We start from the raw sequence: 25,791 nt of genomic DNA on the forward strand, positions 1-25,791 counted from the left end.
GACTTTTCAAAATTAAAGACCTTCAAATAAAAAGATAAAATCTAGTTGAATTCTGATAATGACAACATACAGAATTCAATTCAATAATTAACAGTAATCAAGAAGAAAAAACTATGCTTGGTTTTCAGACATAAAAAAGTTACTAGATTAATTTGGAAATGGCAAGATGAGCCTTCAATTCACTCTCATTTATCATTAATTATATGCCGTATGGGAGAAACACTCACCAGGAGGCACTTGTGTAGAATCATCTATACCCAGCTGTCCTGTAGTTAAGCCGAGTTCAACAAAAAATTCTTTCTGGAAAATAACACAGGATTAACATACATCTCAGACTTTGCTACATAATATTAAAAAAATCAGCTTCCTCAAAACATCAGCTTAAATAAAAATCACAAAGTAAAATGAATTTTGCTTCATTCAAATATCTAAAAAAGAAAAAAATATATTATTGAACTTTTCAAGAGTAATACATTGGTTCAAAATTTTGAATTTTTAAGCAACAGACTAATTAGTAAAGTAAGACATGGTAATTACACTTTCGAGTAAAGAGCTAATAACACTCAAATTATTCCTGAAACACACGCACACACACACACAGAGCATGTGTAGAATTTATCAATTTTGTCTTCTAAATTCATTGTCTAAAATTACCAACATAATTCTCTACCTGTGTTTTCTATGGTACTGGACTTCATTCCACTTTAAATCAACTAAACACTGCAAATATCCAAAACAAGTTAAATTAATTTTTAAGTAAAATTAGACGATCAAGTGTTCTGTTAAACTAAGAATAAATTAGATTTATTCTCCAGACTTCCTCCACTTATTTAGTAATGTCTAGGGAAAATCATGTTTGTCTGTTATTTTTTAAATATACAAACTCCCCATATAATTCACATTATTTTTATTCCCTAATTAAATATTTCTATTAATATTTGCCTCAGTTTTATTATTCTAATTGCTAAAACCAAACTTCCTTCTTCTTTAAAAAATGGAATTAGTTTTAATCTTTCATAATTATGTATTATTATTTAAGTTAATGATTTATTTGTGCCCTCATAAGAGTTATCCAGCCTAACGTGCACACTCATTTTATTTCTGTATCGATTTTAAATAACTGATGTTACACTCAACTTTTAACTAAACTTGATTTTTATCTGTACTTTAAGAAAGCACTTCAATTTATGTTTCCAATTTTTAATGAGTAAAGAGGTAAAAAGAAAAATTTAATGTTATTCTTCCGCTTTCAACCAGTCTTCTACTTATTTTAAATACTGTTCTTTCATTGAAATCATTAGAATTAATGATAAGGTATTTGGTTATTTAATAGTTTTGCCCTCTCTACTACAGAAGGGACTTAGGTTCAAGACACATTTCAATATTAGCTTCTGTAATCATAGTGAAGAATTTTGCTTAGGCTAAGACATGTTAAGATGTAGAAACAGAACTCGGAACATTCATTTTCTATTTAACTGTTCTGTACTATTTTTCACTCGGTATCAGTAGACCTGTGCCCCAATCTCTGATTTCCTTCAAAACTCACCCAGGGTATTAGGCCTTCTTGGATGCCTTCTTTGATACTCTAGGCCAATATAAACAACTTTCTCTGCATATGTATTACCTTTTATAAACCTCTAGCAAAGCACAGGATCACATCATATCGAAATTATCTTTTTACTGTCCATCTCCCCATTAACCTAAAGTTCCTGGAAAGGGCTGTCTCTTGCACATATTTGTACCCTACTGGCATTGTGCTAAGCGACACAGAATAGAGGGGCTCAATAAATACTGAACACCCTGCTGAGCTCTAGTATCCAACCTGTTGCCTCTACATGACTGAATCAGTCAATAGGAATAAGTTGACAACTTCACTTTAGAGTTAATAAGTTTCAGTTAATTTAAAAAATGTCCTTTTAACATGGATGAGTCTATACAATATTGTGAACTAGGTTTGAAAGCCATCTGTTACAGGGTCATATGACTCAGTAAGCCTCACCAAATTCAATACTCATATGGACAAACCAGAATCTAAAATAAACCATGCAGGGATGCCTGGGTGGCTCAGCGGTTAAGCATCTGCCTTCAGCTCAGGGCATGATCCTGGAATCCCGGGATCGAGTCCTATCATCGGGTTCCCTATGAGGAGCCTGCTTCTCCCTCTGCCTGAGTCTCTGCCTCTCTCTCTCTCTCTATCATAAATAAATAAATAAATCTTTAAAAAAAATGAAATGGAAGACTGATAGGGCTATAAAGACCTATTGGAAAATACAGGCCATAGTTGCCTGATGTGTTGTCTCTTGACAGGACTTGGAAGCTATGTTCATGTGTATCATAAGAAACAGTTCCTATTGTCTATAAGACTTCCCTATGTTGTGCCTATGTTACTTTGTCACTTCCAATCGCATGCCTTCCTTGTTGGGACTGGGAAGTAGCACGAGGTTGGCTGTAAGGACTCTCAGCCTGACATACAGACATGCTTTGTTTTCTGTCCCATACTATTATACAAATCTAAGTGAACCTGATCCCAGGTTATAACCTATTGTATCCTGTGAGTGTGAATGTAACTTCAAAACTGAAACAATTATTAGTGCTCATGGTAAGCATGCATTCTCTAAATTGGCTGTCTTTATTTTTTCGCTTTAGTTTTGCTTCTGCCTTTCAAATTGGAAGATTTCAAGTATCTAGAGATCCTAGGTTGGTCAGTCATATTTAGAATGAGGCAATAAACAAGTGCCCGGAAGTGGAGTCTGCAAGGATTGGGCACGGGCACAGTGAAGGGAAAGAACTGAGCAGGCACAGTGATGGAGGCAGGAGATGATGAGAGTAGTCTCACCATTTGATCAACTTTCACTTAGTGTCTCTGTTTTCAAAACAGTGTCTCAGTATTGCACTACTTTAAATCGGAAGTCACTGAATTCTTAGCCTCTCTGACTCTTTTTCTCTCACAAATATGTCTCTGGGGAAGGAGAAGTCACCTGAATATGCAACGTGCCAAGAGTCTGGGGGTCTATTCTCTCCTGATACAGACTTTCACATAGTCTCATTTTTTAAGCCTATGGTTCACCAAGACCTTCTATAACATGGGGTGTCTCCAATTCTTGAGCCTTTGCAAAGTTCTATGGAGAAAATCAATTTGCTTCTTATATTAGTGTCTGGTCAGAAAATAGAAATGTGACAAGGAAAAACAGAATTCGCAAATGTAGAAAGCAACTATGACTTCTAGACTGATGAAGAAGGAACCAAGAAGGAACTAAGAATTCAGGAAAGAGCTCTCTGCCCTCAAGACTGAGATTCAGACTTTTTTTTTTTAACAAAATGCTTACCAGAAGTTGTAGTTATCATCTGTTATCATACAAAGTTATTACACTATTAGCCGACTATATTCTCTAAGCTGCACTTTTCAGAGTTGTGATTTATCTATTTTGTAACTGGAAATTTATATCTCTTAATCCCCTTTGCCTACTTTGCCCATCCCCCCACTCTGACACCACCAGTTTGTTCTCTGAATCTGTGAGTTTATTTCTGGTTTTTGTTTGTTTTCTTTTTCAGATTCCATGAGATTCAGTCTCTTAAGGATAAAGAATGGCTGCCCCAGGAATGTGCATGGGGGTTAGAGAGGGTGGGTGAAGAAATTTGCCAGAGGGTACAATCTTAGCTGGTTCCGCAGCTGATCTGCTGCCTTCTGAACATAGGATCCAGGAAGGGAAGGCCTTTTCTCCTGTTATGGTCTTGCAGGCCCCCCAAACCCTAACCCTCAACTGATAAACCCTAACATTAAGCCAGTTAGCAAAAGAGGAGTGTTTGTAAGATCTAGCTCCAGCAAAATAAGGCAGAGCAAAAAAAAGGTACATACAGAGATGAAGATAAATTGATTATTGGTATGCCTCTTATCTGTTCCTCCCATCTTCCAGAGAGAGGCATATGGGCTTGATCTTCTTCTGTGTTTAAGTCAGTTATCATCTTCCTACCAGCTCTCCAGCTGAATATATTAACAGAGTTATAAGCTGTTTCCTAGTTTCACCAAAGATAGTATTTATAGTTTTGTGCTCCTTTTTGCTTTGGGGTGATTAGCAAGAAAGGGAGTGATAATTTCTTAACTCCGCCATCAGGAATTCTCCCCATCTTTCTGTAATTGCTGTTTTAAAACTTCCTCACCAAAATGTGACATACAGACATGCTATGTTTTCTGTCCTGTACTATTCTACAAATCTAAGTGAGCCTGATGCCAGGTTATAACCTATTGTATCCTATGAGTGTGAATGTGACAGTTTCCAGAACAAAGACAATCTCTCCCACATCTTCCTTTCCCTTTATCTTCCTCAGTGCCTCATTTGGTTAAGCTTAATAAAAGGCTGGTTGAATTAAATAAAATGAACATTCCTTAAAATTTTTTAATAAAATTCACAAGTTGCTTCAATGAGTTTTATTGCCATATATCACACACCTGAATCTCAACAAACTGTCTTATAAATCTATGCTGTTGATTAAAATGAGAAAAAAAGAAAAAGCATTTATATAGGTCCATGAGAGCTCATCTTTAGTCCTACTAGCAAAGTAACCCACTCTGTATGTTTACAATAGAAACATTTCACTTCATTTAATGAGCAGACAGTCCTTGTTGCTTGCTGCACTAGAATATTTTTCTAATAGTGTCTTCTAAAATATGTAATATTTTGAATGACTATACACTTACCAATTCAGGGATGTCTTTTACTTTCAGAGGAACTTGGATTAAACCCAAATGAGTCCTGAAACTAAGAGAATCACCATTTTCATAATTTGGGTTGCGAAGATTAATTAACACCTTTAAAAACAAATCCAACAAAATTGGTTAGTTTCTTTATAAGATGTTTACACTTATAAAATTAGCAATGATATTCTTGGTGTATAATCAAAATTAAAAACCATTGGGGCTATGCATATACTTTAATTGCATTCTAAAATACCATAAAATTGTACTGAAATGTTAAAATACCATAAACATGCTTTAAATTTAATATTTCCACTGATGATCTACCATATGAAAGTCTAAAAAGTTAAGAATTTAATTAAAATGAAAAACCTTTCAATGGTAATAAAGAAAACTGTTTGATTATAATATTTAACCAGAGAAGGTAACAGAAAAATTAAAATTGCTTGATTGTAACATTTGCCAGGGAGTTTTAGAATCAGCTGTAGCTCTTTTAAAAACAGCTACTGACAACATTTTTAGATAGTGGAATAATATTGTAGAGTATTGCTTCTAAATCAAACTCACAAGAAAAAAAAATTCAGAAGCCAAGCTAACAAGAAAGATTGCTGAAAGTATATATACTTTCAGAATTAAAGATAAAAAAGTCTTAGATATTTACATATCCTTTAATCTAGAAATCGCACTTCTATGACTATAGAAATAATTAAGATGTTTGCAAAGATAGTGCAAAATGTCAATGAAGTACTGTTTATAACAGAAAAAAAGGATCAATTCATCAACAGGCCTGAAGGAAACAGAATGTTATGATTATTAAAGAGAAAACACAAAAATTACATGAACTTTCAGACCTTAAGTACTAAAAAAGTGAAGAGTTTGGGAGAAATCTTTAGCAAGCTAAGAAAAATAATCCCATCACCATAAAGGCAGTTTCCGTCCAAACTAACTTCTCTTTAGAGTTAAAAGGAGATCCCAGTTGGGGTGCCTGGGTGGCCCAGTGAGCTATGCATCCCATTCTTGGTATCAGCTCTGGTCATGATCTCAGGGTCCTGAGATCGAGCCTTGTATAAGGATCAATGCTGAAAGTGGAACCTGCTTAAGATTCTCTTTCTCTTTCTCCCTTTGCCCCTCACATCCCTCCTCCCCGACTTGGTATCTCTTTCTCTAAAAAGAAAAAAAGGAGACAGTACAGTTGGCTCTTGAACGACACAGGTTTGAACTACATGGGTCCACTGAAATGCAGACTTTTTACAGTATAATACCGTAAATGTGCTTTCTTTTCTTTAGGATTTTATTTTATTTTATTTTTTTAATATTTATTTATTTATTATGATAGTCACAGAGAGAGAGAGAGAGAGAGAGAGAGGCAGAGACACAGGCAGAAGGAGAAGCAGGCCCCATGCACCGGGAGCCTGATGTGGGATTCGATCCCGGGTCTCCAGGATCACGCCCTGGGCCAAAGGCAGGCACCAAACCGCTGCGCCACCCAGGGATCCCTCTTTAGGATTTTAATATTTCCTTTCCTCTAGCATACTTTATTGTAAGAGTACAGTATATAATACATATACAAATTATGTGTTAATTGACTATGTTATCAGTAAGATTTCTAGTCGACAGTAGCTATCAGTAGTTAAGTTTTGGGGGAGTCAAAAGTTATATATGGATTTTTGTCTATGCAGAGTATCAAAACTCCTGTGTTATTCAAGCATCAACCATGTTTTATGCTGACAAACTAGTATCAGAGACAACAGTTCAGAAAAGAAAATATGAAAGATTCATTCATTCTTTCATTTCTATAAATAAGAAATCAATACCTATCTATTGAGCAACTATGTGCTAAGCACTATTCTACCTGTTGGAGATAGAGCAGTTAACTTGCAGCTGGTTTGTGGCAGCTACACATTTATCTCCAGGGACACCTGGATGTCCGGCAGTGACGCTTGGCCAAGATGGGATGAGGTACACTAACTAGTTATGTATACTGTGCTATTTAATGTCCCCTGGAGGCAGTTCATGTCAGTTTTGAAAATGTACAGATTGCTGGTTTCATCTGATCCACCAGTGGGGGTATAAAAGACCCGTTGGGAATCTTGTGCCTCAACTCCCAAGGCCAGTGTTTCTCACTTGTATCTTGGCAGTTCAAAACCCAAAGATAAAGCATGTACTCTGCCACTGAGAAAGGAGCTTTGCCAGGAAGTTTGGATCTCTTTTTATCTTTATGTGCTTTCTTTCTCTTGCTGAAATAAAAGCCTTCTGTGGTTATATCCTATGAAGTCCTGTGAGTCTTTTCAATTATCTGACTCTGTAATTGCTGTAGCAGTGGACAAAATAGAAAGAAAAGCTCTTGCCCTCGTGGACCTTCCATATAATAGGAGAAGGCAGGCCATAAGCAAAACAGAAAAAGAGAATGTTCTATAATGATGAATGCTATGAAGAAAAGCAAAGTAGGAAAAGGCTAAAAGGAGTTCTAAGCAGGGGGCTGGGGGGGGGGTGAGAAGATGACATTTAAAGCAAAGACATAAGGAATGAGGGAATGTGCAGTAAGTATCTAAGGAAAAAGCACTGTGCGCAAAGAAAACAAAAAGCAAAGGCCGTCAATGGGAGGAAGCCAGGGAAAAGCAAAGAGGCTAAAGAAGCTGGAATAGAACAAAGCAGGGAAGAGTTATAGGAAATGAACTCAGAGAGATAAAGGGGTATCAGATCAGATAGGGTGTTTTACGCCACTGTCATGAGTTTGGCTTTTAAGCAGAATGAGATGGGAAGCCGCTGGACACCAGAAGAGTGGTTTACTTGGAATGGTACTTAAAGGGCCTTCTCCTGGGAACTGCACTGAGAACAGATTCTTGGTGGGCAAGGGTGAAGGAGTAAGATGGGTTAGGACGTTACTATAGTGATCCAGACAAGAGATGAGAGCTTGAACCATGGACGTAGGAGTGGTAGTGAGAGGAAGTGGATGATTCTGGATAAATTTTGAAGGTAAAGATGACAGGATTTGCTCATAGATTATGTGTAAGGTACAAAAGAAAGAGGAGAATCAAAGAAGGGTCAATTAAAATAATTAGTGAGTTCTAACTGCCCAGTAACGAGTTTCACTTAATGATCCATATGCCTCTCAAACTTCACTAAGCTCATTGTCTTCGCTAACAGACCTGTTCCTCCTCTTGTATTTTCTACCTCAAGGGCAAGGTACCTCTCTGTCCAATTAACCAATCTAGACACTTACAGATCATCCTTTTCTTTTTCTCATATTCCCCAAACCTAATCACTTCCCATATCCTCCTAAAAATCTCTTGCAAATCTGTTGAATTCTTTCCACTTCCAATGCTGTTCTTTTGGTTCAGATCCTTTACATGTCTTAGACTTTAGACTTAGACTAGACTTTACATGTCTAGATTACTGGAACAGGGAAGGACAAAAAAGGAAAAGATTCACTGAACATCTGTATGTGCTAGCTAACAGGTTACCTGATTTACAGTCACTATTTTTAATCAAAATCTTCCTAATTGATTTTCTCGCCTCTAATCTTCCCACATTCCAATGTATTTTCCAAGAACTATTTCTGAACACAAATCTGATGTCTTTCCACTGCTTCAGTGATTGCAAGGCTTTTAACATGATGATTCCTCTGCCTAGGGATATTCTTATATCATCATTTCTTCCATTTGCCCCCCCCACCCGCCTTACTAATATACCTATATTGACCCAATATAACCTACCTCCAGAAAATCCTTCGGTGCATAAACAGGTCTGAAAAGGCTTAAATCTGGAATTAGTAAGATAGATTAGAACAAAATTTCAATTAATATAACATATGAATGCTTATTAATAATAAATATTAATGATTCTTTGATATGTTGCTGTGTAGCTAGATTAAATCAGACTTTTGCAGAGTATTGAAAATTTGTCATACGTTGTCTAAAGTAGTGAGAAGACAAAAATGAAAAGATAGTCCCTTTCCTTCACAATCTAGATTCTAGAAGAAATTAAGAGTCTCTCCTTCATAAATATGTAATAAATTTCGATTAAATTGAAGAAACAATGTCAAGACACCTGGGTGGCTCAGTGGTTGAGCATTTCTGCCTTTGGCTCAGGTCGTGATCCCGGGGTTCTGGGATCTAGTCCTGCATCAGGCTCTCCATGGGGAGCCTGCTTCTCCCTCTGCCTGTGTCTCTGCCTCTCTGTGTGTGTCTCTCATGAATAAATAAATAAAATCTTAAAAAAAAAAAAGAAAAATGTTAATATAACATAAAAGTTCTATATGAGAATTTTCAAAGTACATAGAACATAAATAATACTTTCTTAGTGAATTCTTCTAGTTGTATTGGCTGTTCTCCCTTTTGAACTTCTATAACACATTGTTTTCTAGAGAAATCTAGTACCGTACTTATTTCCTGCCTAGTCCTCCATGCTTATTTTTAAAGAGGAGTGGTGAGGCATTATGTACATGTCTACCTAACAATTATATATATCTACTTATTATAGAAAATGAGATAGTTGTCACTCATTATATGCTTATAAAATTGACTGACTCCATTTTAACCATTAAAATAAATCAATTTTTTTTCAAAATCAATTCTTAAAAATACTTAGGAGCGTCAAAACTTTTCACTATTCAGCCTATCTTTAATATCTTAATGTAATTAAAGTTTGAATAATATTTGCCTTGATTATGAGTCTAAGAAATCCACTGAAAGATTTAATCTACTTTTTAATAAAAATGTTTCCAAATGCTGCTTTAAAAAAGGATAATTGACTTAAATATTCACCAAATAATGTAAAACATTAGCCAAAGTTAGGAATTTTTAAACTGCAAGGTAGAAATTTAAGCAAACAAAGTAGATGATTGTAATTAGTGACAAAGGAAAACTGCTCTCTTTCCAAAAGAATTGCTAATGTTATTATGGATCTGCAATTAAGAAGGCAATTTTTTTCCTACAGCTACATTTTTAAAAACGTTGTTCATATACCTGGTTCATCAGTTCCCATTTCATTCCATTTATTGAGAAGTTCTTTCTGTTCTCCAACTGGCCTCTAAAAAAGGTAATTTTAAAATTGGTTTCATTTTGTGAGGTTTAGCAATGCAGCTGAAAAATAAGAACCAATAACTTATCCAAAAGTTTGAATAAGCTACCATAATATAAGTAGAAATAATTTCACTACATATGGTGAACTTTTTTTGGAATTACTCTTAAATTATTGTTATTTAACTATTATATTATATCTAGTCTCAATGGCTCAATTAGAATATGGTGCTAATGAGTCCAAGAAAAGAAGGTAAATGATCAATACTGGCCAGTAAATTTCACAAAGAAAACCTGCTCCTCAGCCACATACTACATCTCTTACCCCATTCAGCAATCTCAGAAATGCATCGCAAGGGGGACTGGCCAAGAGAGTGTGACTGTGAGTCAGTAGCATCAGCTTCCTATATGAAAGACAGTATATTACACAATACTACATATTTAGACAGTTTTCCATATAAATTTATCTGTTTTTTACACCATCCTTCTGGTGCCTTCAGTGACTTGTCCTTGGGTATTATCCAAAGTTCATCCACTATATCCTGTCTAACAGGAAAGAATAAATAGCATAGTAGCAACAATAAAGTGAAGAGAAATTTGTTTTCTCCTATTCAAAAAGAATCCAGAGCATTCCTCAAATGGCTTTTCTCTCCCTTTTTACCTCTCCCCACTCAAAGCCCATAGTGACAGATAAATGTTGAGAACTAGCTCTAACAATAGTACTATTAGAACTAAATAGTTCAACAACAGAGATGACAAACCATCTTTCCATTCTCTATGTTAACACTGAAAGATGGTACCATACTGGCTATTGCAAAGTGATAGTATGCCCAAACTCCATCACTAATTTTAAAAATATGCTTATTGTGCTAATTAACCAAAAATAAGGAGACCGAAGATAATTAAGATACCTACAGTGCATTTGTAACACATATAACTTTTATAGCCAAATCTCTAAAGAACCTGTATGTAGATTATCTCCTATATTTTTATTTATTCTCAAGATATGTTCCTTACAAAAAAACATCACAGCATTCGTAATAGAAATATAAATAGAATACATCGATGTAATTGGCCTTTTATAGATTTTTGTTTCAAAACAAACTGATACACTGGTTAAAAAAAACAACAAGATAAATCTGCCTAGCAGTTACAACTTCATTGAATTTCTAGTATTTGATTCACAATAAAAGGCTTAAATGTTAAAAGTACCTTTCGTGCCAATGGGATACTCAGTTCAGTGCACATACTATTTAAACTCTTCAAAATTCTTTTTTCCCAACTTCCCTGAAATATAAAGAACAATTTATTATTGTTCTGATTAACAATACCAAAACTAATTTTTAAAAATTAAATAAATTATGAGTTATATAGAAATGCTGAGGTTGGTTGAGACTGGTTATCTTCCTTTATTATTATTTCACCCAACAAATATTGATCACCACCTACTATGTGCAGATACTATCTTTAGTGCTGTGAAGTAAGTCATGAACAGAAAGTCTCAGTCCTCATAGAACTGATGTTCTAAGGGAAGATGGCAATGAGGACAGATTAAAAAAAAAAGAAGGAAATCATACAGTGATAAACATTGTAAGAAAAAATAGCAGATAATAAAAAGGTAAATTACATTTAAACATTTTGTAAATGTTTGATACTCAAAAATCTCATTAATAACCTAGCAAAAATAAAGCTTTATAGGAACTATTATATTCAGTCCTAAATACCTCAGCATGAATGTTCTAACAAGAACTTTCTCCTACATAACCACAATACCACTATCACACCTAAGAAAATGAGCAGTAATATTTCATATCATCTAATACTTAGTCTACCATCAAACTTTTCCATTTGTCCCCAAATAATTTTTACAGTTTTTTTTTTAATCCACAATCCACTAAAAATGTAAGCATTATATTACATTTGGTTGTTATGTCTCTTCCCCTGTAGCTGAATCTAGAGTCCTTTGTCCTTTTCTTTTTCATGATATTGGCTTTTTGAGGAGTCCAGGCCACCTATCTTTTAGAATGTGTTACCAATCTGGATTTGTCTTGTTTTTTGGGGTTTTTTTTCCAGCATTACCTTCTTTTCTATCTCTTATATCCCTTTTAAACTTGAAATAAAAAGTTCTTTAAATAGTCAAAAATTGATTATCCACATATACCATATTTTAGTAAATTATTCTTTTTAACACCAAGCTAAATGATCATAATTTTTTTGGTCTTTTTACTAAATATGCCTATAGGCTACTTTTGACTCATTGAAACCAAACTAAAATAATACCAAAGCTTCAAAATTTAGATCAAGAGAGGAGAAAAAAGGAAAACTACGTATATAACATTATTGATAATGGACAGTTATATCTAGTCAATAAAAGTAGAATAATAATAGCAGCTCCAGGGGGGCCTGGGTGGCTCAGTCAGTTAAGTGTCTGCCTTCGGCTCAGGTCATGATCCCAGGGTCCTGGGATTGAACCCTGTATTGGGCTCCCTGCTCAGTGGGGAGCCTGCTTCTCCCTCTCCCTCTGCTGCTCCCCCTGCCTATGGTCTCTCACTCTGTCAATTAAATAAATAAATCTTTAAAAAAAAAGCTTTAAAAAATGTGGTTATTATAAAGATTAAAGATGTAAAGTGCTTGAAACAGTGACATAATGATAATAATCATTCAATAATTGATAGCTTTTAATATAGCTGTCATTGTTCATAGCTTCCTCTTTAACACACATATTTAAATACATTACTCTTTTTATCTGAACATACTCTCCATGCTCTAGTGTCCAACCCCAACATACTTATTCTTACTTTATCTGAATAAATCTTATTCACCTTTCAGGCCTTCACCTCTATTTTTTTTTTTAAGATTTTATTTATTTATTCATGAGAGACATACAGAGAGAGGCAGAGACAGGCAGAGGGAGAAGCAGGCTCCCTGCAGGGATCCTGATGTGGGACTTGATCCCAGAACCCCAGGATCACGACCTGAGCCAAAGGCAGACGCTCAACTGCTGAGCCACCCAGGTATCCCAAGAATATTAAATTCAGAAAAATTGGGATTCTTGTGGCTGGAACAGGGGACATGAACTATTATGGCTGAAAATTCAGATAATGAAAAGATATTGATTCAACAAACATTTACTGACCACTTATTAAACACATGCCACTAAAAATGAATAAAACAGCATCCCTGTCTCTGAGAAATACATCACTTTTGTCATGGGGGTGGGGAAGATAAGACAGCACAAATAACATGAGACAGGTTCAAAAACTTCACAAGGACTATTATCAGCCCATACGTCATACACACATGGAAAGAGCATAAAAGAATAAATGAGGAAACAGGAAGCTGGGTATGTCAAAACTTCTAGTTGTTAATAGAATACATACCACTTCTTTTAAAAGTCTAAAAAATATTGAAAGGAAAGTAACTTCAATGATTTGCATTTCTCCATTCCCTCTTCCATATTTATGACACAATGCCAAGGTTGAGGGCTTTCCCAAGGTATCCCCTACAAGAACTTCAGTCAAGGGACACCTGGGTGACTCAGTGGTTGAGTGTCTGCCTTCTGCTCAGGTCATGATCCCAGGGTCCTGGGATCGAGTCCCGCATCGGGCTCTCTGCAAGAAGCCTGCTTCTCCCTCTGCCCATGTCTCTGCCTCTCTCTCTGTGTGTCTCTCATGAATAAATAAATAAAATCTTAAAAAACAACAAAACTTCAGTCAGATGATCAGAGAGGTTATTTCCATAGAAACCTTGGGTAGTCTGGGAAGTCATTTCTATAAACATCAGAAAGAGGAATAGAATTTCCTAACAATGAAGGGAAATCCAAGATGAAGAAAGTAGTCGCTGGCAACCTGGGTCATCCTTTAGGTTCCCTGAAGAACTCTAATCTTAACTTAGGGGTATTTATTTGTTTGTTTACTTACTGCCACACTGACTGACGTGTATGGAGTGCTTTCTACGTGCCAAGCACAAAACTACGACCAGTGAGTAAATGGTATAAGGAGCATAGGGCCATTTTAATACAAGAAAGAAACTTTCCAACAAGTAGAAAGGCTTAACCAAAACGGCTTAAGTTAGTGAAATTGTGAGCTCTCTGATTCCAGAAGTACTCAAGCAAAAGGAGATGGACTCCTGAGGTTGGACAAGATGAACATGATGGATCTACTTCAAATCCAGTTTTATAAATACTTAACTTTTCTCAAGCTCTATCTGTAGAAGTGACTAAAACAAGCCCAGAGTCTCAAAAATAAATGCTCAAAAAGTCATGGTCTCAAGCTATTATTTAAATTAAAATGTCAATACATGTTTAGCGCACATAGAAAAAATGGAAGTGGCAAATAAACTATTGAGAAAAGAGAGAGCACTAATAAAAGATACAAAGGAAATAATGGTTCCTACGCAAAGACTTATGAAATAAATAAAGCTTTAAAATGTTATTTAAAAGAAAAATGAATGGCCTTTTACATTTAAAGTGTTTAATAGGAAGACATTACCTTTTACCCAAACCCACATCCTCTCCAAATGAAATTACTGTTGCCTTCAAATCAGTTTCCCTAATAATTGGAATCTATGGTATTAAGTTAAAGGATTTCAGAGTTTTATAAATAAGGTAATTTCTAAGCCACGGGAAGCAAAAAACTTAAAAAAGAATCATAACTGTATTGAAATCTCTAACTGGGTATTAGCTATTGCCTTGCTACTTTTTTTCCTAACAATGAAAGTAAGAAGTCTTAAAAAGTCATATAATTTAGCATGTAAAAACTATGAAATTATAAAATTAAAAATTATTTCCTTCACTCTGAAAAAAAAGAAAGCAAAATAGTTATAATCCAGCTATCTAAAGAAAAAAGCTTTTAGTAATTCTCTGGTTATAATAGTAATACATTTATTCAAGATAATTTGGAAAAAAGAACAGTATGTAAAGAATAGAATAATCAATAAGTATCCATAAATTTCCATCAGCCAAAAATAACCACTGCTAGTACTTTGTTCTCTTAAGTTTTTCTATGTATGTGTGCATGCAATTGAGATACACATTTCTGTATACATATATATATATCTAATTAGAGTGGAATTGTACTGTTTTATATTTTGCTTTTTCCATGTAAGATTATATTGTATACGCTTTCTCATTTCATTATATGCTTCCAAAAATAACATTTTGTTTTTTGGGTTTTATTTTTGTTTTTTGTTTTTTTTTTCAAAAATAACATTTTGAAGCTGTATAACATTGTCTTTTGGAGATATCATGCTATATATATGCAAGTCCTACTGTTATTCATTTAGATTCTTTAAAAAGTTTTAATATTATCATGAACATAAATTTCTATGTTTTCTAATTCTTCCCTTTAGATAAGGTTCTAAAAGTGAAATTAATAGGAAAAAGGGTGTGAATATCTTCTAAGAGGGTACATTTGCTATTTTTTATTTACTCAATTCATCCATCCTTTAAAAAAAAATATCTGCTGAGCATTTGCCATGAGGCAAGCCAGATGTTGAAGGTACAGCTGTGAAAGGAGAGACAGTGGCCCTGCATCACAGAAATGGCATTGTCTCAATGATAATCCAGACAACCCAAGTACTGCAGTAGGAAGTACAGGGGCCTCCTGGATAGAGAATTGGAGACAAAGAAAAAGGACCTGAGAATCTGAGATCTCAGGGTCAGAAAGCCTTCCTAAAGAAACCATCATGTAATATAATACCCAAGAATGTGCAGAAGTTGGCCAGAATATGTGAGATTTGTGGGGAGGCAGTTTCAGGTAGAAGCAACGGCATGAGCAACAGTTCTCCTGCTGGAACAAGAGAAGGAAGTCAAGTACAATTAGACAGAGAAGGTATATGTGTGTGAAAGTGGGCAGGGGAGTGGCAGGATGGGGAGGAACAGTGTGAGGATGCAAGATAAGACCTGAATGGTAAAAAGGAGCAAGATCATTTATAGTTTTGTAAGCAAAAATGAGAAGTTGCAGCTGCATCCTACTAAAGGTCTGGGAAGTTTTGGGGTTTTTAAAAAAGATTTTATTTATTTGAGAGAGAGAGAATATGCATATGAGCTTGAACAAGGGGAGGGAGAGGGAAAGAGAGAGAATCTCAAGCAGACTCCTTACTGAGCATGGAGCCCAATGCAAGGCTGGATATCAGACCATGAGATTATGACCCGAGCCAAAACAAGAGTCAAACACTTAACCAACTGAGCCGCCCAGGAACCTCCTAAAAGTCTGGGAAGTTTTAAGACATAGAGTGACAAAACAGAAGGCAGAAAGATCAATTAGGAAGAGGATGAGAATTACAGTCACATAAAACTATCAAAATTTTCATTTTTATTTAGGTTACTAGATTGACAGAGAACTACACAAATTTAACCACAGAGCAAATCTTGAATTTGAGTATTACTGGAGTAGATAGAGAACCAGGCTGAATATCTCAAGCAGTACAGATAATAGAGTCAGACTTTCCAGGTTGAAATTCCAAATTTTCCACCTACTAGTTTTGTGAAACTGGACCTATCTAAGATTCTAAGAGTAACATGCTTCATAGGCTTGTCATGAATATTAAATGAGTAAATACTTGTTAAGCATTAGAATGGTACCTGGCACATAATTAGAGCTCTATGTACTTACTAGTACTATTTCACAAGAAAATTCATATACTTATATTTAAGCACACATTGTATATCAGTTTCTTCAAATACTCTTTCTCTAAAAGGTGTAGCAAAGTAGTTCCCCAAATATTTTACATGGAAACAGGGTTTCAGTCACATAAGTTTGAACACTGGATTAAACTAAATTAAACAATATCTTTACTGCAATATCTTTAAACATCTCAGAGCCCTTAACATGCCAAAATAAACTGTGTTCAACAAAATTAAGTAGTATTGAACTAAAACCCAAAGTATATAAAAAAAAAATCCATGAATCCAATGATATAACAAATAACTGGAGGGAGGTAAACAACTCTTCCATGCAGAAACATTCCAAATAATTTCTGTAGACCCCCACCTCAAGGAGGTGAAGCATAACTGTCTCACCTTATGTGTGAACCATAAATAATGACTTCCTTCCAAAAAGTACAGTATACAAGGGGGTGGGGATGAAGAGTGACTTCACAGTGGAGCAACCTCATAAATACTACCTCAGCCAGGTGATCCAGATCAACATCAATAGTGATAAACCATGTGGATAGTATACGCCCTGATATGATGTGATGAACATAAATGGCACTTTTTATCAATGGTCTTCCTCCAAGAAATCCCTCAGTCTAATCATGAGAAAAAAATCAGACAAATTCCAACAAAGGGATAGTCTACAAAATAGCTGACCAGTACTTCTCAAAACTGTCAAGGTCATCAAAAACAAGGAAAGTCTGAGAAACTGTCATAGCCAAGAGGAGCCTAAGGAGACATGACAACCAAATGTAACGTGGTATCCTAGATGGGATCTTGGAACAAAAAAAGGACACTAGGTTAAAACTAGGGAAATACAAATAAAATACGAACTTTAGCTAATAATAACGTATTAATGTTGGTTTGCTAATTTTAACAAATGTATCACACTAATTTAAGATGTTAATTATAGGGGAGACTAGGTATGGAATCTATGGAAACTCTACAATATCTTCTCAATTCTTCTGTAAATCTGAAAGTCTTATAAAAAATCAAGTCCAGGGGTGCCTGGGTGGCTCAGTCAGTTGAGCAAATGCCTTTGGCTCAGGTCATTATCTCGAGGTCCCGGGATTGAGCCCCTATCTGGCTCACTGCTCAACGGGGAGTCAGCTTCTCCTTCTCCCTCTGTAGCTCCCCCTGCTTGTGCACTTGTGTACGCACGCGCTCCATCAAATAAATAAATATAATCTTTAAAAAAATCGAGTCCATTAAAAAGTCATAAAATAGTGATTCTATGAATGAAAGGCACAACACTGGAAATATAGTGAGACTCATAGCACTATAGGATGACAAATAGCAGCTACACTGTGGTAAACACAGCATAATGTACAGTCATCAAATCACTATGAGGTACACCTGAGACTATGCTGTACACCTGAAACCCTGAAACTAATGTAATACTGTGTAGACTACAATAAAAACAAATACGAATAAATAACACAAATTTTTAAATAAATAAACTGTGATCCACCAAGAAGAAAGCAGTGTGGGCCTCAATTTCCAAACTTATTTGTCCATGGAACCCTTTTTTGTGGAGCATCTCTCAGGGCTAGTATTCAGCAGAAAATACTCTGGGAAATGCTGATGCAGTATGAGAAACCTCTTTCTCTCATCAGCCCAGAAAATTGAATAACAACTGCAGAGAGTTGATTCACATCCCAACTCAAGAGCTAAGTGAAGTTCAAATAACTCATGAGACTTTAATAGGAAAAAAAAAAAAATCAAAATTTTCCAGGCTCCAGTTCCAAAATATTTTCTTCTGACCTGTTTTACTGAATAAAAGGGGAAGGAAATACTAACTGGATTTTTTTTTTTTTTTTACTAACTGGATTTTTTAAAGGTTCTTTTTTATTGTAAAGGGCAAAGAACAACTTAATAAGGCACCACCTATGCCCAGGTCCTCCCTAGTGCTCCTAAAGAATGTTTTAGCTGCCTCCCCCATAGCACATAGCACTTTCTACCTTACATTACAACTACTTATGCTCAGGTTTTCTTTCAAGGACACTATTAATTTGACATAAACTTCCTAAGTTCTTGCTACATAAAGGCAGTATGCTGGATGTAATAGGTATATAAAAATGTTTTAAAATTGTTTTGTTTCCAAGAGGCTTATAACAAAAGTCAAAAAGATGTACACAGAAATTGCTATAATAGAATGCAATTTGTGATAAGAACCATAAAATGACACTGTGCTGCAAGAGTCCAAAAGAGAAAGAAAACCTTTTCAACAGGGGTGATAACTATCATAGAGGAAAGATGTCATCCGAGCTGGCCCTCAGAAAATAGATTTTTCATGATGCTCAGCAGGCAATAAGAGCTTTCTAGGACAAGAAAACAAAAATAAGAAAGATGCAAGAGGGAAAGGCAAAATGATTCATGTGGAAGAACATTACAGAATAGTTATAAGACAGCAGAGATTGATAAAGTGGAAAGGGAAGCTAGGGACAAACAGCAAAGATTCTTACATGTTTTGCTTTGGAGGAGGAACTTGTAAGGCATCGGTAGTCACTGAAGATTGGTGAGAAGGCAATGAGATACTTTACAAGGTTTCACCTGCTATATAAAGTTAATTGTGGTAAGAGTACATATGAAGATGGGGAGAGAGACAAGCTGAAAATCAGGAGGTGTAAGAAAAAGACAAGGATGTGAATTAATGTCTGAAACAAAGTTAGCACTCAAAAAAGGTAGTCGTCGTCCTCCTCCTCATCACTGTGATCACCATGGTAATGGCCTTGATAATAATAAGGAAGAGAAGGCTCTAAGACTACGGGAAGAAATAATTTATAGGACTCAATGACTACTTGGATATGGAAAACAGAGATGAAAGCTATTTCAAGTCTAAATTACTATACTAATGATGAATTAAGAGAAATAGGAAGGTCAGGAGGAGACGTTCATTTTAGGAATAACATAATAAACTCAGTTTTAGACATGTTGAGTTTGACCTCACATCAGAAATGCACAGTAGATAGTTGATCTCTATGATCACTGGAGGTAAAGGAATGTGGTAGCAAAGAAGAGGGAAGCTGTGGAGGCCTGAATAAGACGACCTGAATGTTCTTAATAAACTAAGTGGCAAATGTTAAAAATGAATGAGAGAGAGGTAGAATTTAAGGGCTACCCAAGTGTGGAAAAACTCTGGGAAACCCTAACTGGAAAGCAGATAATGTATGATAAATAACAACAAAAGGACGGACAGGCAGCAAAATGAATCCACTGAAAGATAAACAGATTTAGACTAAACTGATGGTAAACATAAAATTCATGTGATTTTCCTAAGTATTCCACAGTTTGGGAGAAGAAAATAGACGACAGAGGTAGCCTTACACTCAGGATCGGAATGGCAGACAGAACAGAAATCTAGAGGGGCAAGAGATGATGAGGTGCAGGGGAGCACAATGCTGGGATGGTAGTTAGGCCATCCAGACTAAGGAACTTTTGTGCAAAGAGGAGAGAACTGCCTAATAGAACAGGGAGCTGAAGAACTAGATGACTCAGGGAGAACAAAGGAAGGCATGCAGACGCTAACTAGTAGAGGAGATATTTAGTGTGACCACAGTTAAAGAATCAATTATTTCAACAAATAGCGTCCCATAGGTTAAGCGCTGTGCTAGATGCTGAGGATAAAAAACAGTCCCTGCTCTGAAAGAATGAACAATATAGTGCAGGGATTGACAAGCTTCCTGTAAAAAGGCAAACGATAAATATTTTAGACCTTGCGGGTCAAAAGGTGTCTATGCAACTACTAAACTCTGACACTGTAGTGCAAAAGCATCCACTGACAGTGTGTAAATAAACGAGCAAGACTATTTTCCAGTAAAACGTATTTTATTAATTCCTATGATTTTCATGGGTCACAGATATTATTATGCTCTTGGCTTTTCAGCCAATTGAAAATGTAAAAAAATATTCTTAGCTTGCCAGCTGTACAAAAGCAGATGGCAGCGTAGATTTGGCCCACGGGCTGTAGTGTACCAACCCCTGAGTTAGCGGCTCAGTCTGGAAAGAAAAGAGAGGAGTAATACACACACACACACTTACCATTTGATATGTTCTCAGCAACTAGCAGAGGCTTGAAGAATGGACCTGTTATTTACCTCTCTACCTCTTCTTTTCAGTCACGACAGGAAAATAACTTCAGTATTTTGCTTCTTACACCTAATATGCTAAAACCGATACTTTCTCTAAAACTTTCGAAATTTCAAATCTCACCAAAATATTAAAAAAAAATTCAGGCCCAACCTTTTTACTTTCATTTTTTTGAGTCTATATCTTTATAACAAAAAGTCAAACAATTTTTTCATACATGTATCATTTAGTAATTATGCTTTATGACATATCGATAATACTGTCTGATTGCTGGATCTGAAGGCACCACCCAAAGATCTGAAAATATTACAGATTTCCTGAAATATCTCCATGTTTTTTTGTTCATATTGCTTCCTTTCATCATCTAATTTTCAGAGTTTTTTAAACGAAAGTTGAAAAATTAAAAGTTGCCTCCCATCCACTGCTTGGAATGTGATAAAGCAGCAGAATATTTCTTCGGAGCAGAATGAACCACTGTGATAACTGAAGCTGGGTGATGGGTTTATAGGAGTTCTTTGGGGTATATATGAAATTTTTCATGATAATCTCTGAGACTATAATTGAGAAAAGTCAACTCTGTGGTGCCCCATAAGCCCCCGGGCAGCGGCAGAGAGTCGCACCCAGCACCTCGAGGGAGGCTGGCAGAGACCTTCTTGTAGGCAGGTGGGCCAGGCCACACCAACGTGAAGAACAGTCCAGAGGTCAGGTGCATGTAACAGAATCTACTAAGCTCCTATTTTAATGATTCTTTATAGTTTTTCTATTGAAAAGCATTTCTTTTTTTTAAAAGTGAATTTTAGTTGTTTTAGGACATTTTAGAGAGTAGGTTCATTTGAGCTCTGTAATAGAATACAGTACGATATAGCAGCCTGCTGTGAGAACAAACGTCCTTCATATACAGTATCAGTATCACTGGCTTCAAAAGCCAATATTTTAAGGGAAGCCCGAGTCAGTTCATCCCCATCTCATTCTTTTAATATCACAGAGCATGAGGAATAAATGGTCACATAATACTTTTATCACATTTAAAGTTTCAGGCCAGTATGGTACATGATTTATCCCTCCTTCTACTCACTGTTTTCAGGATTACTGTAGTTAAGTAGGTGTGCTCCTTGGTTATTACTGAGAGCAAAAAGGGAGATCATGCAAATACTATTTACATCGCTGGAGTGGTTCTTACCCAGACTTCCATATAATGTATAATATATGCTCCTGATACCAATAAGGTGCTCTCATTCTGCATTATAGAACTTGGTGTGGAAAACTAAAATAAAAAATAAACAATAGCCAACCTGTGCTTTCCTCATGTATACCAAAGGTTCTTTCAGATGTTCAGGAGGTGCAGCAGGATGACTAGGTAAAGGAAACCTATGGACAGAAAGAGGCAGCTAAATATTGTACATTATCTTGATAAATAATTAATTCTCTTTGTTAGAAATCACTTACCTCTGTGGTCCATGTTATAAACGAAATAAAATATCTGTCGGCAATTCTGAGTGTTTACAGAAGGTACCACAACATAATAAAGCTCTAATAAATCTTATCCTACTAGTATTACAGTTTTAGATTAGCAATTTAATTACCTGTTAAAAGTTGAATTGCACAATAATTTGAATCTATACTTTGAGGTAATTTTAAAATTACTTATAGTTTTGTAAATGCTCATGTAAAAATTGTCAGAACTGTATTGTTAGGATATAAATACTGTAACATTTAGAGGAATTTTTTAAGGTTGAAAAAAATTTTAAAAAAAGAAAAGAAAAAAATTCATGAATGTGCTAACATATCAACTCTTCATTCCTCTCAATTTCCTTTTCCATTATGTATTTTTACATGATTGGATATAAATACTATCTTTCATAAGAACCATGTTTTAATATATAATACATGAATTTGATAAAATTTTAAAATGTTAATGTCTTATGTATTCTTTCTGTTGTCTAAGTAACTTTACACTCATATTCAAAATGTATTATTTTTATTAAGAAAACATTTATTTATTCAACAAATATTTGAGCCATTCTAGGTGCTAAGTGTATGGAGGTAATTGAGACAACATCACCTGTTCTCATATACATAACATTCTAGAGAAGAAAGACAGTCAATAACTACAGAAAGAAAGAAATTTATAGAACAATATCAGATAGTAATGCGTGCCACGAGGAGATGAGAGCAGGGTAATGAGATAGAAATGATTTGGAAGGGGAGGGAAGGTGTCTAGGGGAGCTAATACTTGAACTAGGACGTAAGTGAGAAGGAGCCAACCATACAAAGATCTAGGGGAAGAATATTTCAGGCAGAGAGGCAGCAAGCACAAGACCCTGACTGAGGTAAGAACATATGGAATGTTTAAAAATCAGAAAAGGCCAGAATGGCTGGAATATAATGAATGAGACACACAGTAATGTGAAATCACAGAAAGCACAATAGGAAAACGTAACAATTCAACATTTACTTAGTGATTCCAGTTTCTTTCACAACAACATGTAACTCCTACTGGAATTATTCATAACACTTGTACCTACAGCAAAGCAGTCATGTTCCAATACTCAAGAACCATACACTGAATTTTCAAGAAATACCTTATCCCAAGGGGGACACCAACATGTAAAGTGTGTATGATATATCAAGATTATTTATACTTATCCCAGGACCTAAGAGTAAAATGCTGAAATGGCCAAGGAAACATTTCTGGAATAGAAAAAGCAACCTGTTCTATCCAATCTCTAAAGCAGTTTTACCAAATGATCATTCTTAGCTAATTGTTCTTTCCACTGAAATCTGTACTTCATGTACCCAAATAAATCATCATTCCCCACTTACAAACGAAAAAAAAATTATCTATCTATATATCTCAATATTTCTTCATATATACAGATAGTTTGAAAAACATATTTCATACTGTTCATCATTCATAAGGGACACGTAGTTTAGAATTAAATATTGTTTTTAAACCCTTTCATTTTAATGATAATTATTTCTAAATTTAATAAAACTTAGAAATTTAGGATTGAAACTTGAAAGCACTTACTGATAATCTTAAATTACTTAATCCACAAAGAAGTTTATCCATAAATAGGTAATAAGAGGTGGCAACCCCAAAATCATTAATGTCAAGCCAAAATTAAGTTAGATTTTTATTCACTCAGAAATATTTAGTAAGGATCTACTAAGCATTTAAGGTACTAGAAATAGATCTGTAAACAAAACAGGCTCAAATTCTGTTCTTGTAGTGCTCCCATATTTACAGGAGGAGATGAAGTTTGCCAGATAGGAACAAAGCACAGAAACCTGCACAGCACTCTTGACTCTTGCCTCCTCCTGTCCCAGAGTCCCCTGAAATGCTTCTCATCTTTTCCACCCCACTGCCACCATTTTAGACAACCCACATCTCTTGCCTGTATTCATCTGACAGGTTCTTAAGCAGTCTCCTCTCCTTCCACTATGTTCAACCTATTTGTCAATTTGCCTAGCTGTTTAGCCAGGGGTAATGTCTTCCTTATCCCCCAGTGATGGTATTTCCAGTGTTTAGCATAATTTGTGGCACAAACTGGATAACCAGTATACTGCTGAGTGAGTATAAAATGCAAATATGATCATGTCACTACTCTGCTTAAAATTCTAAAATGATACCCAAATGTTTTTAGGATCCGGTCTAAAAAGCTTTGAGGGACACCTGGGTAGCTCCATTGGTTAAGCAGCCAGCTCTTGGTTTCAGCACAGGTCATGATCTTAGGGGTCATGAGATGGGGCCTCACATCGGGCTCTGCACTCGGCATGGAGTCTGCATGAAAGATTCTCTCCTTCTGCCCTGCCACCCACGCATATGCTCACATGTTCTCTCTCTCTTGAATCAATCAATCAATCGTTAAGTACGTAAGTAAATAAAATAAATATCGAGTCTTGAGGAAGAAGTAAGGCATCCCTTCGGCCTAAGGCATTCTTCTCTACTCCTTCCTCTGACTAACTCTCTATCTTAGCTTTTTTATCTCAATCTGAATATTGTGTCCTTTGGTAAGCCATCATGACATCCCCAACCTGGATCAAGTGCCTCCTCTCTGTGTTCCTTGTACTATCCCATCATAGCACTTATGTTGTACTATAATTGCCGCCTTAAACTATGTGTGCCCCACTGAGATGTAAGCTCCGTGAAAGCAAAAACTATCCAGCTTGTTCATTATCCTCAATTTCTAGCTCAGTACATAATACATAGCAAGTATATTTAAAGAAACATTCAAAAGGCAGTAAAGAAGAACTATGTGATTAGCACATTTTGGAAGTACTCTGGTCTACTGCCTGAGTACTCTTCCAGCAAATGCCATGAATGTCTATCAAGACGTAACCACGTCCTGTGATCTAGTGTATGGTACCCATGATTAAAACCTTTCCGTTTTTGGTCCACTACTGTTCAACATTCACACCTCTCTAAAGTGTGGCAAACATCTGCATATATCACCTATAACAGTAGACTATGGTGTATGTTTTTATAATATATACTTATATAGAAAGACTTTTTAAAAGGTTTACTTCTTTAATTGATATTCCTTAAAGGAAAATTATAGGTAACCTAATTCTTTATCAACTGTGCTACACAAAGTACAATGAAAACTAAGACCAAAAAAATAAAGTGCATATTCCATGTAAAGACTATCTTAATTAAGTTTTTTAGTAAGTTTAGGATTAATAACTCCTGGGTATCATCAATTTAACAAATATTGTGTGTTAGCATTGGTTGGTGGCCCAATACCTTCGTACCTGCTGCTGACTCAATACCATTTATTTGACGTTATAGAAGGCACTAAAAGAAATGTAAAATATACTTGTTTGGTGACACTTTTAATACAAGTGAGACATAAGATGTACACATATGTGAGATGTAGTAAAACACATGTGTTTTGGATTCAAACAGCTGGAGGTCAAGACCCAATGCTATCATTTACTAGCCATATGATCTTCAGGACATTATTTAAGTAGTTTCAGCCTCAGTTTTCTCTTCTGTAAAACAGTTATAGTAATAAATTCCACAATCATAGGGTTGTTGTGAAGATTACAATGTATAAGACAATTCATTTAAAGTGCTTTTAGTACAGTGCTTGCGTAAAACACTCATTTAATTGCCTATTAAATATTAACACAATAATTAAATAAGGTCGATCCCATGACCCCAAGATCATGACCTGAGACAAAACCAAGAGTGGGTCCCTTAACAGACTAAGCCACCCAGGCACCCCAAATAAGTAGTCTTAAGTTGGAAGAACTAACCCAGGCTACAATTTAAGTTTTGGGTAAATGACAGAAAACAAAAATTTTTCTCTTTTAAAGAAGAATCAGAA

The 25,791-nt window shown here is 35.5% G+C and overlaps 1 protein-coding gene across 4 annotated transcripts in view; it reads right to left on the reverse strand.

Moving 5' to 3' along the window:
* Window positions 1-25,791, reverse strand: part of TBC1D19 (TBC1 domain family member 19) — a 141,564-nt gene that overhangs the window by 81,365 nt on the left and 34,408 nt on the right. For 2 of the 4 annotated variants that reach the window (XM_077880420.1, XM_077880424.1), the window contains 6 exons: window positions 21,751-21,826; window positions 10,927-11,001; window positions 9,661-9,724; window positions 8,410-8,456; window positions 4,697-4,807; window positions 228-300 (listed from right to left, as the gene is read on the reverse strand). In XM_077880420.1, coding sequence (XP_077736546.1) covers window positions 228-300; window positions 4,697-4,807; window positions 8,410-8,456; window positions 9,661-9,724; window positions 10,927-11,001; window positions 21,751-21,826 — 446 coding nt within the window. Of the gene's footprint in view, window positions 1-227; window positions 301-4,696; window positions 4,808-8,409; window positions 8,457-9,660; window positions 9,725-10,039; window positions 10,119-10,926; window positions 11,002-21,750; window positions 21,827-25,791 lie in introns of those variants that run through there. The other 2 variants (XM_077880425.1, XM_077880422.1) reach the window with 2 other exon arrangements.

This window comes from Canis aureus, chromosome 2 (assembly GCF_053574225.1).
Source record: "Canis aureus isolate CA01 chromosome 2, VMU_Caureus_v.1.0, whole genome shotgun sequence".
Lineage (NCBI taxonomy): Eukaryota > Metazoa > Chordata > Mammalia > Carnivora > Canidae > Canis > Canis aureus.